This window comes from Lepidochelys kempii, chromosome 11, assembly GCF_965140285.1.
Source record: "Lepidochelys kempii isolate rLepKem1 chromosome 11, rLepKem1.hap1, whole genome shotgun sequence".
NCBI classification, from domain to species: Eukaryota; Metazoa; Chordata; order Testudines; family Cheloniidae; genus Lepidochelys; species Lepidochelys kempii.
This window is the reverse complement of record NC_136390.1, coordinates 13,468,825-13,486,170: the sequence shown is the minus strand read 5'-3', so window position 1 is coordinate 13,486,170 and position 17,346 is coordinate 13,468,825. Positions and strand designations below refer to the sequence as shown.

General features: G+C 44.1%; 1 protein-coding gene across 2 annotated transcripts in view; it reads left to right on the top strand.

Annotated features, from left to right (window-relative positions):
- Positions 1 to 246: 246 nt before the first annotated feature.
- The window catches only part of LOC140895469 (protein mono-ADP-ribosyltransferase PARP14), a 36,008-nt gene continuing 18,908 nt past the window's right edge, over positions 247 to 17,346 (top strand). The window contains exons 1-9 of one of the 2 annotated variants that reach the window (XM_073305200.1): positions 247 to 339; positions 673 to 934; positions 6,149 to 6,288; positions 6,388 to 6,421; positions 9,119 to 9,367; positions 10,213 to 10,449; positions 11,693 to 13,974; positions 16,364 to 16,600; positions 16,883 to 17,104. In XM_073305200.1, the coding sequence (XP_073161301.1) occupies positions 886 to 934; positions 6,149 to 6,288; positions 6,388 to 6,421; positions 9,119 to 9,367; positions 10,213 to 10,449; positions 11,693 to 13,974; positions 16,364 to 16,600; positions 16,883 to 17,104 (3,450 nt within the window). In that variant the 5' untranslated portion in view covers positions 247 to 339; positions 673 to 885. Of the gene's footprint in view, positions 340 to 672; positions 935 to 2,017; positions 2,300 to 6,148; positions 6,289 to 6,387; positions 6,422 to 9,118; positions 9,368 to 10,212; positions 10,450 to 11,692; positions 13,975 to 16,363; positions 16,601 to 16,882; positions 17,105 to 17,346 lie in introns of those variants that run through there. The other variant, XM_073305199.1, reaches the window with a different exon arrangement.

Below are 17,346 nucleotides of genomic sequence, written 5' to 3'. Positions count from 1 at the left end.
AGATAGCAAGTGTGAAAAATCGGGACAGTGTGTTGGGGGTAATAGGTGCCTATATATGAAAAAGCACTAAATATTGGGACTATCCCTATAAAATCGGGACATCTGGTCACCCTACCTCACATGCATTTTCCACCAGTGGGCTGCTTCCAGCAAGAAGCCTAGAAGTGCAAACTGTAAATAACAGCATCACAAAGACAAACATCTCTTTTCTGTCATAGTGAGAAGGTAGTAATGGAGCTTTCTAGGGTGTGTATTGGAAATTCCCCTGCCCAAGGATCAGGCCTTGCACTGCGGAAGAATGTGTAAGCAGAGTGATGAGCTCTACCCTGACATCTGGTGGTGAGTCGTGGAGGGTTATGGAAAAGAACTTCAGGGGCTGATCTCATTTGCATAGGCACACCCACCCCCCAGATTGTCACTTTGGCAGCTGCAGGAGCCCCAGTTTCTCTGTTATTGGGGCAGGAAGAATAAACTGTTATTATCCTGATTATGTGAATAGTGGAACTGTACTTGGCCTTTTGTTATGATGGAGGGACTCACCAACTAAGCAGTACTCGCTAGGCAAAGGTCATGGGTTCCAAAACCTAGTGAAATGAGAGAGCCTGGGGGTTGGTATTAATATCTGGTGGTGTGGGCTGTACATGCTAATTGTACTGTCTCCTCTCTCTACAGGTGAATATCAGAGCCAGTTTTGATTCCATTAGGAGTCTAGTTATAGGCTGCTGAGCTGAATTGACTTTGGGCCGATGGTGTACGATCACTGAGGCTCCCCTCCTACAAGCTAAAATTACGAAGAGCTGAAATCACTGAGTTGTGTTAAGTAGTGGGTGGGGGCTGAAGATATATCATGGAGCACTTTGTGGGACGGTGGGAGTAGCTCACGGGATGATGAGCAGAGCAATTTGTGGCTGGTGGAGCGGAGCCCCACAGAGAGGTAACCCCCCCCCCCATTTCCACCCAGGTTGGGAGGTAAAACTCTGCAGATAAACTTTTGAATTCTGGGGCTGCCATGACCAGGGACAGAGGCTTTTGGGTTGTTGGACTTTTGGGATTTTGGGTGACTTTTGGGTTGCTGGACTCAAGAACTAAAGGGAAAGGACACGGCCCAATTTGCTTGGGGTGGGTTTTGGCTCATGGATTGTTATGAATCCTGTTGGTGGTGTTTCCCCAACATAATGCCACATTGTTTCTCTCTGTTATTAAAAGGGTTTTGTCACACTCAGACTATGTGCTTGCGAGAGGGGAAGTATTGCCTCATAGAGGCGCTCAGCGTTGGTGGTATATATTTGTCCCAGGTCACTGGGTGGGGGCTCGAGCCGGTTTTGCATTGTGTTATTGGAATGGAACCCCTAGATACTGAACCCGGCCCTTGTTGCTGCCAACTGTGATGGGCAGAAGGGTTACAAATATAAAAGATGGACATAATGATATATATCACTGCAGATTGTAGAGTAACCAGCTGTGTGCCTTGTATACGTATTCACTCTGCGCTGTACAGCATTCCTCCCTGATTGGGCTATTTTGTGGAAATAAGACTACAAAACCAGTGGCAGGCAGGGCTGCACTGGCAAAGGGTCAGGGCATGGGGGAGACGGCTTTCCCTGTGCACGGTGAGAAGCTGTATTTCTTTGCCACAGTAAAGTTATACACACCAGCACCTCACTCTCTTTTGGCTTCACCATACTCTGCAGGTCATTTCGTTGCTGACATGGCACAATCCAGGCAGACCTTCTCTGCTAAATAACACGTTTTACGAGGACACCTGGCTGTGGGGGTGTGTGTGTGTGGGGGGGTTATGTCTGGTGGGGGGGGAAGGGAATGAGGGGTGCAAGGGAAGGGATAAGGCCAGGTGGGGGTCCAGGGAATATGTGTTGCCGGGGCAGGAGCTTTGGGTGGCGCGGGGGAGGGCAGGAGCAGCGGGAGGTTTGGCTTCTCCGGGGTGGGGGCGACTGCTGTGCCTGCGGGAAGCGGGTCTGGTCACCGGCTCTGCCTTCCGCCCCACCCCAGCCAGAGAGAAAGAGAGGCGGGGGAGCGGACGCCTTGCGGAGAAATGAAAGTGAAACTGGCCCTGCAAGACGGGGACTCGCCCAGGCCACACAGCAGGAGCTGGTCATGGCCGGGGAGGCGACGTGCCCCTTCCCGCTGCTGGTGGAGGGGGCCTGGGGGGGCTCGGGGCTCCCCAAGAACCTAAAGAAAAAACTCCTCTGCTACTTCCAGAGCGGGAAGAAATCCGGAGGGGGGGAGTGCGAGATCCAGGAGCGGCCCGGCCAGGTCCTGGTTTGCTTCGCCCAGGAGGAAGGTAAGGCGTCGGGGGCGTCGGGGGGGGGCACGGCTCGCTTTGCTTTGTATGTAATGTGGGCAACAAATGTCTGCTCGGAGTGTGTGTCCGCTCCCTGCAGGAGTCCGGGTGAGTGAGGGGCCCACGGGCCGCAGGGCAAGGCTGTGTGGGTGGGTCGGGTCCTCTCCCTCGCCCCAGGGAATCTCTCTCCAATTTGGCCCCGTCCAGGTTTGATCTGACCGAACTGTGCTCTAGGTGGGCAGGGGCACCATTTCAGTGGGGGGCAGCTTTCCGCGGGGGTCTCAGGCCCACTTAGGCCCCTGCAAGCTCTTGGAGTTTTGTTTTGTTTTTGAAGGATACAATGTGAAAATCTGCCTATTTTTTGAGCATATGTTGTGCGGATTTCCTGTATTTTTTAATAACAATTTACATAGGCTTCTTCAGGAAAACCTGTCACAACTTTCTAGTACTGGAAATGTTTCTCGTTCTAGCTCTGTACTTTGTCAACTTCTCTGGTGAACTTTACCAATGCACAGAAAGCTCCTGTCCTATGTAATGGCCCCATATAACCGTCCTGACAATTGTAGTTTATATCTGCCAGCCCCTCATGGACATAATCTCATCAGTTCATGGAGGCCTTGATTCAGGAAAATCTTCAACTTTTAAGCATGTGCTTGAGGCCTGTTGACTTCATTGGGGTTTAAGAACATGCTTAAGCTCCCATCCGAAATGGGCAAATAATCTCCATGCCTGTACATTTTCTTTCGAACTGTGAGTCAGGTGATGTCTATACTGCAGTTAAATATGCTTGGCTGGCCTGTGTCAGCTGACTCAGGTTTGTGGGGCTTAGGTTGCAGGGCAAAAATTAAAGATCCAGGCTCTGGCTCTGGTAACCAGCCTGTCTGCGTCACATTAATCTCATCTTGCCGTTTCACTGAGAGACGGGAATCTGTGCCACTTAGTCCTCTATGCTGTTCACATCACATATGGTTGTGTTAGAACTCACAAGCTGGACAGCACTGGGCTTTATCAGTATTTGGATGAAAGAGCTCCATCTGGGAAAGCTGTGTGACTTGGGAAGCAGTGTTGGATGTTCTTCCTCGATAAGTGGCATTCAGAGGTTGTTATATGCCGGTATTTCTGCATAGTAGCTAGGGGTCCAGTGCTGTTAGAGATGCTGGGTATGGCCTTACACTCTGTGTAGTTACATATGCCTGTGCAAAATGGGTGTATAACTTTACCACTTTGTACTGACTTTGCACAGTAGCACGCAGAATGAAAGACAGTAGGGAACCAGCCCTGCTGTCCTTCAGATGGGATATAAAAATGAGGTAATGACTTCTTGAGACCATTAAAGATTCCTTGGCATTTTTGCTAGAGTTAGGAGAATGTTGCAGCCCTGTGGTCCCGGGCAAATGCCTCAGTGTAATTGCCTTCTCTTTAACTTAAATTTGCCTTGTTGATTCATTAAATAGGATAGTCTCCTCCTCTGTTCCTAAAGGGATATGATCAGATTGAAATCTAGTGATTTTAAAAAAACAAATGATAAAAACAGGTTACAAGTAGTTTCGGATATTACACGTACTTTTGAGTCCCCATGCCAATTTTTGGCTTTTGCAAATTTTTACATTTAAAAAATATTTTCTTCTATTGCTGAAATACTTAGAGAAAATTACTATATACAAGGTGCTGCCAAGTACACAATTTAAGCAAACTTATAAAAAGAGAACTCTTTTTTCTTTTTGTAATCCTAAGTGTTGTATCAATAGGTAAAAATAAGTTCAGATGGAGGTATTATTTTGAAGTCAGGAAACTGTTATTTAGTGTTGCTCTGTGCTGTTAAACAGTTCCTGCATGCCACCCAGAAGTGGCTGCATTTCAGGGCTGGGTGAAATGTTTCTTCCATATATACAACAGTTTACCAAGGGCTAGATGGAGCCTTTGCTCCTGCTCTGAGTAAGGGGCAGTGTGCAAGTGCTTTGCCCCAGAAGGAACCTTGGGAAGGAATTGTGACTTGGTGAATGGAGTAATTAAATTATTGCAGCCTTTTACAGGGTGCAGGTTACTTCCTGCTTGTGTCAGCCCAGCTCTGTTGGTCATTATATTAGGGGGTGGGGCCTTGGAGCTGGTTCAGTCCCCACCCCCTGCCTTTCTCTACCATTCCCTATGCACATGCTCCTGTTTGAGGGCTGGGGCAGGGAGTATTGGTCCCACAGAGCCAGCTCTCACAGCATCGATCTCGCGATGATCCGGCCAGGCTGCACAGAGGTGTGGAAATAAACCTTACTCCCCTGCGTGGCCACGTTAGGGGCACTGACAGCCTGCCCCAAGTTCTGTAAAGCACTGGGGGTGAAAGTGCTATATTGATGTAATATCTTATTATTTATTACAAGCTTCTTCTCTTTAGAACATATTCCTGTAAACGATCGACTCATAGCTCCTGAATGGAAAAGTGGGTGTCGTCTATATGTCCATGTTCCCCATCCCACACATGTTAGATTCAGTAGATCTCAGACCTCCCGATACAAGCAATTCCTTTTTTCTTTTTGTAATTTTTAAGTTGATTAAGGCCGTTCATTTGTCCCTACCACAAATCTGCCAAATATATATCTTTGACTCTGAGCAAGCCTTAAAAACAAAAACCAACAAAAAACAAAATATCCACTAGATGGAGCCACTGGTTCAAAAACGGTGTACAAGAAAGTAAACATATTCAGGTTTCATGGTGCAATCAGTATCTGGTATAGAGGATAGATTAATCCTCTGGTATGTCTGGATTGACATCATGACATTTATGTTGGTATGCACAATGGAAAGTCTCTGTGACAGGTTCCCCGTCATAATGCAGAGACTAGATCCACCTGATACCCTAATCCTGCAAACATTTATACTCATGCTAACTTCCTGCACACAAGTAGTCAGGGGTGCTGGAACAATTTGTGTAGTGGGGGTGGTGAGAGCCATTGAACCAAACTGTAAACCCTGTATTTGATGGAAACCACTTCAGACCAGCACCCCCAGCACCTCTAGTTCCAGCACCTGTGCAAGTAATCCCATTAGTATTAGGGTAGTGCCCTGACACACCAGTGAGATTGAGGCCCTATTGTGTTGGGTTCTCTGCAGATGTGTGATAAGAGACAGTCGCTACACTGAAGAGCTTAAAGTTTTAGGCCCCATTCCTGCAAACATTTAGGCACTCACTTAATGAGGTAGCCAATAGGACTACTCACATACATCTAGTTGAGAACTTAGATAAGTGTTTGCGTAACTGGGGCCTATGATCAATGTTCTTTAGTGCAGGGACTGTCTCTTACTATGTGTTTTTACAGCACCCAGTGCATTAGGACCCCAATCTGACTGGTTTTGCTGAGCACTACCAAATACAAAGAGTGACGAGGGTAATATACCTAATAAATAATAATGTGTTTATATATTTTTGCTCTTCTCATGACTCTTCTACAAATGAACAAAGCTAGTATTTATGTAAAGCTAATATTCTCTGTATGCTGCCCCACCTGTGACTTTCTACAGCTCTTAAGATCAAGGGATGCTGATCAAAATTGCAGAACTGGAAAGGTAAATTTACCAGAGAAAGATTTCGTGAGATTGAGAGAGCCTTGAAATGAGCTTGTGCTCCCGTTGGGCCAAACAAGGGATGCTATGGTCTGACTGAGCAAATTTCAGTATGTGTTGCATTCATGCCATGAGTCTAAAAATATGTTCATGTGATTATTGGATGTTGGTTATATTTTACCTTGTTCAGTGTGGAGGAGGATGTCACCTAGTATTAGGATATAAGAGTGCCACATAGACCTACATACAGACCATCCTTTCTACCAAGGTTATAAGTTTTCTTTGTTTATATTTTAGTGAGGCAACGAGTTCTTGAGAAAAGGACCCATGAGCTCGATTTGCCAGAGACAGGAGGATTAAAACTTGTTGTCACATGGCCTGAAACAACAGGTGCAATCGAAGAGGCCGTGTTTCAGGAAGAGTTGGATCCCAAACAGGTAAATAAATACAAACCGAACCTGCAGCATCCAGAGCTTTGAAGCAATAACAGGAGCATCAGGTCATTCGTTAATATTCTACTGTCATTTTCTTTTTAGACTTTAAAGACAGCAGGCAAAGCCCAGGAGCAAGGTAAAGTGTTCTTCATCATATAGCACATAGAAGAACAGTGTGGTTCTTCATCGAATGAAAATGTTGGTGCTAGAAGTAAAACTTCTCTTTCATCACTGAGCTGTACTTCTCTAGGGAGTTGTTCAGAACGATGTCTCTCTGTGTTTGGCTTCAAAAGCTGGTCAGAAAGATAGGCGGCTGAGAAACAGGAATATCTGGGACATGATCAGCAAGTGCCTATTCCGCAATTCTACTGAAAGTGCTCAAACTCTGAGACTTTTATGACACTTTTCTCTTCCCTGTGCAGAAAAGACAACTTCAGTCAGCTAAATATGCTCTTGAAACTAATAATTTTCCGTTCCTTTTTATGCACCTGTCTCATTCAAGGTTTAAATAGCCATGGTGTGTCCCTTAAATACCTTGGCTGTCACTGAAAATTCTAGGCATGACTACGTAAAACACACCACCTGTCTGGTCAGTGTACCAGATTATCAGGTACATCCAAAACTATCTTTCGTATTCCATTGGTTTCAATGGGATGCCAATGGAAGAACAATAGCTGTGGAGGACAGGCACTGAAAGAGTTAAGCATAGGTGAGGGATCTTTGTGTACGTCTAGTTTCAAGATTCTTCTACAGAAATATGATGCTTGCAAGTATTTCCTGGTTCTATGACATAGTTACATTGGTGCCCATGTATTTGGGTCAGGCTGTGCAGTCACATATTGCGATACTAACTTGAAAAGACACAGTGGAAGATCCTATTGCCGGCAGAATGCAGAACTACAAAGGGATAACTTCAAATGTTGTTATGAAAAATTAGACATCTCATTAATACGTTAATGAGCTTACTTAGACCCCCCTTCCCAGCAGTACTCTGGTAAACTTTCTCATTCAAAGTGTGATCTAGAGAATAGTATCTCGGACAGCAAAACTAATCATCACCAGTGAAAAAGTAAAGTTCAGTCTTCAGGTTAAGGAAGTTAGGTTAACCAGGAAATTCTTCTGTTGTTACAATTACTTTTATAGACATTTTTGATTTCTCAAAATTTAATATCAATCCTATTTTAGACATTACAATAAACTATAGCAGTAAATAGCTGTCTCTATCTTAATGTTTATTCAGTGCTTCTTTTCTTAGCTCTTCCCTGCTTCTAACAATGGGTACTTAAATTTAGCATCTATGTTATATTAGTTCATGTTAGAGATGGGCCCCCAAATATTAAAAACCTCCAGACTTTGGATGTGCAGCCATGTTTTGTATCTTAAGCCCATCTTCAGTTTATGCTTGTGTGCTTACTCCTGGGGGAATTCTGCACCACTGCGCATGTGCAGAATTTATGTCCTCTGCATATGTCTTTGCTTCCCTGCAGAAAAATGACTTTCTGACAGGGAAGCCACAAGAGTGGTCATGTGACCCTTTCCAGCAGTATGTTTCAGATACCCAGGGCAGCCAGCAGAGAGGTAAATCACGGTGGAGCAGGAGGCAGGACTGGGGAAGACCCAGCTGGTGACTCCTACCCTGTGCCAGCCTCAGTTGCTAGTCACAGCTGGGCTGGGGAGGACAGGACTTCCTCTTCCCCTGCACGGCATCCCCACGCCCCACACTTCCCCATTGCTCCTCAGCTGCAGCGAGAGGGGTCCCTGTACAGGGAGCTGCTCCCCCATCCGCCCAAGCCCCATGCATCCAGACCCCCTCGTACCCAGACCCTCCCGCCGAGCCTCACCCCCCCCGCATTCAGAACCCCCCTGATGAGCTCCATTCCCCCTGCACCTGGACCACCTCGATGAGCCACCCGCATCTGGATCCCCCACTGAGCTCCCCAGCATCTGGATCCCCCACTGAGCTCCCCAGCATCCGGATCCCCCACTGAGCTCTATTCCCCCAACCCAGACACACACGCCCCACTGAGCCACAACCACCTTCACCTGGACCGCTCTGCAGAGTCCCTTTACTGTTGCACCCAGAACCCTCAACAAGCCCCTGTGCATCTGGATCCCCCACTGAGCCCCCCACGCCCAGATTGCCCCACACAGAATCCTATCAGCCCACGCCTGGATCCCTTCACATTAAGCCCCTCCACACTTGGATCCCGCCTTGCCGAGTCTGCCTGCCCACACAGAGGGGCAGGGTCCTGGGGTGTTTCTGGGTCAAGCCTGGTCCTTGTGGTGTGTCAGGGTTGGGTGAAGCCTCACCACTGAGCCCGTGTCCGGGGGGGTGGGGGGGAAAGCTGCACACTGATCTCCCACCTGTGTGCAGCCAGTGGCCTGTGCTCCCCAATGCCATGTTCCACGTTTATTTGACAAAATTTGCAGAATTTTGCAGAATTTTAATATACTGTACACAGACTATTAAAATTTTTGGCACAGAATGCCCTCAGAAGTAATGTTCTTTTGATGTTTTATCAGATGTGATGGATGAGGCTCTATTCCTCTGGGTGATTTTCCTGTAGATAGGTATGACAACCCTTTGATGTTTTACGGTATACAGTAACTTAAGCGAAGCTTTTGTCCCCATAATCATTTTACTTTTTCCAGAAGAGAAAGCAAGAGTCTTTTTGAGAGAAAGAGACAGGATGAAAGTTTAAAAAAAATTACAAACATTAGAAAATAAAATAATACTGAGTTTGCCCTAATATATTTACCCCATGAAATGTATTGAGTGTGTACAGCTGTGTAACCCAGTGACATTCTTTTATTTGTACTTTTGTCAAACTAGATGTGCAGGAAGTCTTGCAAAGAAAGGAACGTTCAGCGCTGAATAGTGTACTCCATGTGGAGAATGTTCAAGAACACCCCCAAACGACTTCATCTCTACTTGTGCTTGAAAATATAGAAGAGTCTGTCACAGAATGCATGTTAATTATGCTGTTGGAGACTATCAGTGGCTTATCAGGAGACAAGGACTTCAGTATGGAAATTATACCTGAAATAAATGCTGCCGTAGTTACCTTTTTAAAAAGTATAGGTAAGACAGAGTGTACACCGCCAGTAATTTTTATGTGTAGTTTTAAAAGGTAGCTGTCACCTAATGCATTAAGAATTGCCATAAAAGAAATCTGAATGAATAGTAAATTGGGATCTAGATTGACTACAATCACTCATGAAAAAGACCTGAGTACCATTGTGGACAGATCCGAGAAAACATCTGCTCAGTGCACAGCTACTATCAAAAAGGCAACCAAAATGTGAGGCTGTAGAAAAATTTTGAGAGAAAATAATATTGAAAATATTATCATGCCAACTTCATAAATTGATGGTGCAACGAACACTTGGAGTGCTGTGTTCCATTCTGGTCATTCCATCTCCGAAAAGATATAACAGAAATAGGAGGGGACGGAGTGCAGAGATGGGTTGAAAATATTAGCAGTATGGAAACGCTTCCCTATGACAAGAGATTAAAAAGATAAGAACTACTTATCTTGCAGAAGAGATTAATAGGAGGAGACATGTCGGATAAATACAATAATGAATAGTATTGAGAAAGTAAATTGAGTGCTCCTATTTTACCTTTATGATAATACAAGAACAAAAGGACAGCCAATAAAATTGAAAGACAATTAATTTAAAACTAATTACTGGAAATAATGTATTACAAAATAAATAAATACCTTATTACACAATTGGCCTGTGGAATTCATTGTCACAAACACAGTGGTATTTACACTAGGAAACTTGCCCAGTGTTGAAAATGGTTTCATTCCATGTGTAAAGAGAACCAAACCACACTCAGTACCATTCCAGAAATCATAGCTGAGCCCTAAGACTGCTACAGTAAAAAATGTTTCATGAATGCCTATTTTCTGATTTCAGATACCGTGAAATTTTTGGACGTATGTGCCCAAAACAACAGAATGAAAAACTTAAAAATTACTGCCAGGCTTCTTGAATTGACACAGAGCATCAAGGCTGAAAACATACCATCTAATGTTCCTAAAGATTATATAACGATCTACTTTGAAAGTCCAAAGAATGGAGGTGGCCCAGTATTAGATGTTAAATATTTCTGTGAGGAGAATTCAGCTATCATTACTTTTTGTGATCACAAAGGTACGACCATCTCACTTTCAGTACTTCTTTTAATTAGAAAATGAACATGATATTCTTAGAAAATGGTTAACCATCTTGGCGTCTGAAAGTAAATGGCTACACTACTAATAAGAGACCCACGTCAGGTTTGGTGTCATAAAAGCAAAGTGCTTAGGCCCTGTTCCAAGGTGCTGAGTTCTTTCCAGGAGGTGTTGTGCAACCTTTACTCAACATTGGCCTCAATGTGACTTGCAGGTTCTCAGCATCTCAGAACTTGACCCAATGAAAGTTTATATCTAAATAAGAATTAAGTAGAATCCATGGGTTGGTTCACTAGAAATACCCACATGTATTTGTTGCCTGTTCAGGATTTCAGAACCATTCCATCCTGTGTACAGGAGATCTTTATATAACCTTTAATATCTCTGTTATGAGTGGATTGATGACTCTCTGATGTTGTTTTCTAATATAAACACATCCATGGTTTTTCATCATAGTTTAATTATATGTGACGATAGGGAAATCAGGTTCTTTAAACCACTTTGAGCTGTGATCTGTTTGGATTTCATAAGGTAAGCAGGGTCAAATTTCTTCTGCATCTGGAAGGGATATTAAGTGGTGATGATTCAGTCGGTTGCAATGTTTCCTTTGAATCAGCATGAAACCAATGCCCCATCCTAGTGTTAGGGTCACCTCCAATAAATAACTCCCTGTATTCAGAGTCCCGGTTTCCAGAATAATTTTGTTTGACTTTTAATTGAAGACCTCTGGTAAGTGACTTATTTTTGTCTAACATGCTAAATGATTGCTTTAGAAGTTTCAGTATGTTAGACTTTGATGCATAACCTGGCTCATGGTAATGACACTTTTTGTACTCTCATCAATCGCATTGTCTATATCCCATTTAAAATGGCAGGAAAATGCCCCCAAATTGACATAACTTTCTGGATGAGCAGTGGACCAAGAGTTCTTTTGATAAAGTTTAGAATAAGAAATATTTGCTCCTCCTTTTGATATGGCACCCTTCCCTGCCCATCTCTCAATAAGGCCTCATTGTAAAGCATAACTGTGAATTAAATGATGCCCAGGTGTACTTAATGAAACAGATAGAAAACAGATTCCTCCACCCCTCTGAAAATAGTGTTTTGGAAGCCAAAAACCACAGAAATAGACACACAAAAGACAAATTATTATTCTATTTAATAGTGTTTCAGGCTGATGTTTTTAATTTTTATTGAAATTCTTTGTATATTTTAATTTTTAGATCTGAATACTGTCTTGGGAAAGCAGCATTCCCTTGATCAAACACCAATTTCTGTACATCCGTACTACAGTTCTTTGGGTACAGCTCTTTATGGAAAGAAGAGACCACTAACAAAGATGCCAGAACCAATCAGAATCCCAGTGGATCCTTACATCTTGCAGTTTTTACAGAGCCATGATAGATTAATACAAGAAATAAACCAGGAAATGGAAAATTGCCAATGTGAGCTAAAATGGCCCCAAACCAAATGTACACACCCAGAAATTACATTGTGTCCTTCAGCAACTTTGTCTAAACAGAGAAGGTCAATGATTAAATTGATTGGGACTTGGAAAGAAGATGTTTGCACTGAGTTCTCTTGTGTCATGTCAAAGTACAAGGCTATTAAGTGCAAAGTAAATGCAGTGGTTTGGGAAGCCATAAAAAATAGATTGGCGAAGGATGGTGTTTTGACTATACCTGACATTTCTAAGGAGATGGTTATCATAGCAGGTGACATGTTGGCTGTGGAGGATGTGGAGAAAGAACTGAAAGAACACATGGAAAAGGCTGTGAGAGAAACAGAAAGGGAAAAGCAAAATATAGAAATAACTGTGTCAGTTCCCCCAGGAAAGTATGCAATTTTACACAATGCTGGGCTAGAGAAGAATATTTACAAGGAGTACCCATGCTTGAAGATCTCTTATGATGCTGCAAAGAAGTCAGTTGGCCTATGTGGAATAGCTGCAGAAGTTTATAAAGTCAAAAGTGACATACTGGAAAAGGTGCAAAACATGGCACAGAAGTCAATTACTGTTGATCCTCAGATTTTCCAGTTCCTACAGCACATCGATAATGAAACTCTGTCACAGAGCTTATTTGTGACAAATCAAGTTAATGCCTTTTATCAGCTTGAGAATGATACTGTACTGCTGGTAGGAGACTCTCCTAAAGTTCTCTTAGAAGCAGAAGAACGAATGAAGACAGAGTTAGACTATAAATGCATTCCTCTGGAAGACCGAGAAGTCATCAAAAAGAGAGAATGGAGGGAACTCACTAGCACCTTGTACAAGACATATAATGCATTCCAGGAAACTCTAATAATGGATGACCTGCGCTCTCTGGAAGGAGATCAGAAAGTAGTTATTGCTGGTTATTCTAAAGCTGTAGCAGAAGCTTATCGAAAGCTTTCTGAGTTTGTAGATAGAAACACACAGGTGCAAAAATTAATCCCAGTTCAGTCTGTGGCAGTTGTACAGTTCATAGAGAAGGAAAAATCCCACATTTGTCATGAATTGAGAAAGAAAGATGTGACGATTAATTTTGGCACACGGACTTCACGTAAAAGTATTTCCCTGAGAGGACCAAAGGTAGAAGTATTGAAGGGCATCCGCCTGATAGAATTTGTTCAATCTTCGCTATATTCTACAGATGTGTTAATTGATAAACCAGGAGCCAAAGCATTTTTCAGAGACAAAGAACACTTGTATGTTAGTGAGGTAAAGCATCAATTTAACTGTCTGATCAGGCTGCAAGAAGATGGAGAAGAACAACGAGAAGATGGTAATGATACGACAAAACAGCTCCGCTGTAAAATGATACTGCAAGATGGAGTTGCAGTAGCAGTTTATAAAGGGGACTTGTGCAGTCATCCAGCTGACGTTGTGGTGAATGCATCAAATGAGGACTTAAAGCATATTGGTGGCCTTGCTGAGGCCCTTTTAAAAGCTGCAGGGCCAGAACTACAAACAGAATGTGACCGTATTGTGCGGAAACGAGGCCCTTTGCAGCCCGGCCGTGCTGTTATTACAGATGCTGGGAACCTCCCATGTAAACAGGTGATTCATGCTGTTGGGCCCAGGTGGAGGGATCATGAGGCAGAAAAGTGTGTGCGCTTGTTAAAAAGAGCAGTAAAGGAAAGCCTCCACCTGGCTGAAACGTACAATCATCATTCCATAGCCATCCCGGCTATCAGCTCTGGGATATTTGGATTCCCGTTAAAACTGTGTGCACAGTCAATTGCAAAATCCATCAAGGAAACCTTGGAAGATTCTCCAGGGGAAAGCTGCCTGAAGGAGATTCATCTTGTGGACTTTACAGAAAAAACAGTTCAGGTTCTCACTGATGCCTTGAAAGAAGTGTTTACAGAGAAATCACCCCAACACAGTTTATTGCCTCAGTCCAAAACAGGCCACCAGCCCAGAGAAAGTAGAGGTGCTCAGAACAGAAAGGGTCTCCAGGTGGTAACAACGGATGAAGGTCTGAGTGTCATACTAGAGAAGAGAGACATTCAGGATGCCACAGTAGGTGTTTTAATTGTCAGATATAACCCAGTTTCATGTAAAGCTTTTTCTCAAAGTTAAATGGGAAATGAGAAGATACTAGGTTAACTTCATTTCTAAAATGAGTATTCTGTAATGAAACACACATAGTGTGTTAATTAAATCAATAAATGGGAGAGGGACCCAAGCCAAAAAGTTTACATCTAGGTCTGAATTTCAAACATTCAGAAGTTCCAGGGTTTTTGGCTCTGTGGTTTTGGTTCAGCTCACTATAAAGATAACAACCATTTGCAAACTGCCCCCTGTTTGCGGGTTCCAAACCCCAGTTTTCCTCCAACTACCACAAATCCAGGATGTTTCAATCTTAGTTGAGTGTGATGTTGGGTCCACCTCTAGAGTCAACATACAAAATAATTGGCTTTTTCAACACACTGTATTGAAGTTAGAAGGGTTAACACTTATTCATAGTGCTCCAAGCTGATAGAAGGGAATCCAGGCCATGAGGTGCCATTTTCTCTGGTCTTGCTACTGTACAAGGGGTGTCCTGTGAGTTTCCTTCCCTTCTACCTCCACTGGGGAAGGCCATGGTGCTGAGTCTGAGTTGTACAGCTTGCAGGAGTCTTGAAAGAGCAAGACCAGGAGCGGCTGCTTAATTTGCTTTTGCTGAGGGCTGGATCAGTAGGCTGGAAACCTGAACCAATTGCACATTGGTTTTCACACTCTCTGCTTATCCAGAGCTCAGCTGATGCATTTCAGACTGGCTTATCTGGAGTGTCTTTGTGTAGTCCCTTAGTGTGTGTTTGTTTGTTTTATATTAGTGGGTCCAAGTGCATCTCAGTAGTCTGTACATCTCAACAGCCCGATTTTTCTTTTTAATTAGAAACTTCCCCTCTCTGACTCACCACAGCCAGTTGTGGTGCTCCCTCATAAAGTGTGATCTTATTGCACTGGCTATTGGCTGCTGTCTTTGAAAGCTTTATATTTGAGAGTTCTATTGCAGTAACAGCCCAATCTAACCCAATAACCCATTAAAAATACCCCGTATTCAATGTTAAAGGGGAACTACAAAACCAAAAATTGTGGGTTTTGCTCTTTACTGTGTCTTTATGATGCAAACAGACTGCCTCGGTTTCTACCACCCCAGTTTTATATCTGGGATATTGCTTTTCTGAGAAGTAGCATCCTGTCCCATCTCAGTTGTGGGGAGGGAGAAGAGCCCCTAGGTTACAGCTGTATGTGACATCAGAGACATAACTCATGGGTAAGGCTATGATTTGGTCACAGAGGTCACGGAAGTCATGGAATCCGTGACTTCTGCAGACCTCTGGGACTTCAGCCCGCAGCAGCTGCGAGCTGCAGGGTACCTCCACCTCCTGTGGTGGCTGGGAGCTGTGGGGTACACCTGCCGCTGCAGGTGGGGGGGGTCCCCCACAGGTCCCCAGTCCCTGCGGGTGCGGGGAATCCCTCGGAGCTCCCCAGCCTCCGTGGGGTGGGAGGGGGGGAGGAAATCCCCTGCAGCTCCCCAGCCTCCGCAGGGGGGATCCACCAGAGCACCCCAGTCCCCGCAGGTAGCAGGGGACCCCCGCAGCTCCCCAGCTGCCACCGCCAGGGGAATCTCCCAGAGCTCCCCAGTCGCCACGGGCGGGAGAAGGTCCCCCGTAGCTCCTCAACTGCCGTGAGTGGGTCCCCGCTGGTGCAGGGGACCCCTGGAGCTTCCCAGCCACCGCAGATGCAGTAGCTCCTCTGCCTGGAGTGGGGAATCCCCCAGAGCTCCCCGGTCCCCAGGCAGGGGGATCCCCTGCAGCTCCCCAGCTGACACAGGCAGGGGTCCCTCCCACCTCCCAGCCACTGGGCAGGGGCCTCAGCTTCCAGCCACAGTAGGGGAGGGTGCTGGACCTTCTTCCCTCTCCATTTTGTCATGGACATTTGTAGTAAAAGTCAGGGACAGGTCATGGCTTGTGTGAATTTTTGTTTATTGCCCGTGACCTCTGCATGACTTTTACTAAAAATGTCCATGACAAAATCGTAGCCTTACTCATGAGTGTTTAGTTACTCAAGGCCATAAGTGTTTTGGCTTAAATTTGCTTCAGTTTCGTTTTGGTGTAGCTGTTTCTTCTGTTGGTGTTGCTGGGAAACTGCCCTGGGAAGGAGAAGCTACACAACAGAAATTCTTCCCACAGGAATTTAGAAAATGCTGCAGGGAATGTCAAGCAGCAAAATGCAGGGTTCCTGTACTCCCATGATGGATTAACACCTCTATATACCTAGTATGCAGAGCTCTTGCTGAGAACCTCATGTCTGTGTCAACACATTACCTCTTGCAGCGTGTTACTTACACAGGCTATTGGTGCTGGTAGACACTTCTATTTAAGATCCTATTTGAAATATTTTTGTTTTGTTTTTCTTTCAGACGGATGTGATTGTAAGCAGTGTTGGCACAGATCTTCGGCTTGGTGTAGGTCCACTTTCTCAAAGTTTGCTGCAGAAGGCTGGACCAACACTCCAGCTTGAGTTCAATGAAGAAAGCCAAAGACAAGTACCTACTCAAGGGTCTGTGTTCCAAACAAGTGGATGTAATCTGGCATGCAGCTTTCTGTTCCATGCCATTGTTCCTGTGTGGGATCAAGGAAGAGGCGCTGCCATGACGGTAACAGTCTTTATACATTTTCTTCAGAGCATTAATTTTGTTTGAAGTTACTCCATATTTAACATGAAAATGAATTTAATGTGGATCCTGTATTGAAGTTACATAGTAGTGAGCAGGGAGTATCAGCTCCATTTATTTCAGTTTGAATGACCTCAAGATGTGTGATGCGTGTTTAATAATGAGGGGTGGGTTTTTTAGGACCAACAGACACTGTTTGGGATTAAAGAATAAAGACGGTGTCGACAAAAACAAATGCTGCTGTTTTTTTTTTTTTTTATGCAGACCCTAAAAGACATAGTCAAAGAATGTCTAAAGAAAACCGAAGAGCTGTCTCTACAGTCAATCACGTTCCCAGCAATTGGGACTGGTGGGTTTAGGTTTCCTAAACCCGTTGTTGCTAAATTATTGTTTGATGAAGTGTTCAAATTCAGTAGTAACCACAATTTGAAGTCTCTTCAGGAAGTTCATTTTCTGTTGCATCCAAGAGATACAGATAATATTCAGGTAATTTCTTTCATGTTAATGTTTTTCGTATTACACACTGTTTTAGTTATTTATTATCAATATGATTTAGTTATCATGTTTTTAAAGGCCCAATTTATTATATTCATTATAAATTATTTTAGTGACGGGTTAAAACTGATGTCTCAGTGGGCCTGATCCTCTGACCCTTACATGGGACATCCATGTTCATGAGAGAGGTGCCATTGATCTCAATATTTTGGATTCTGAAATCGTTACTCGGG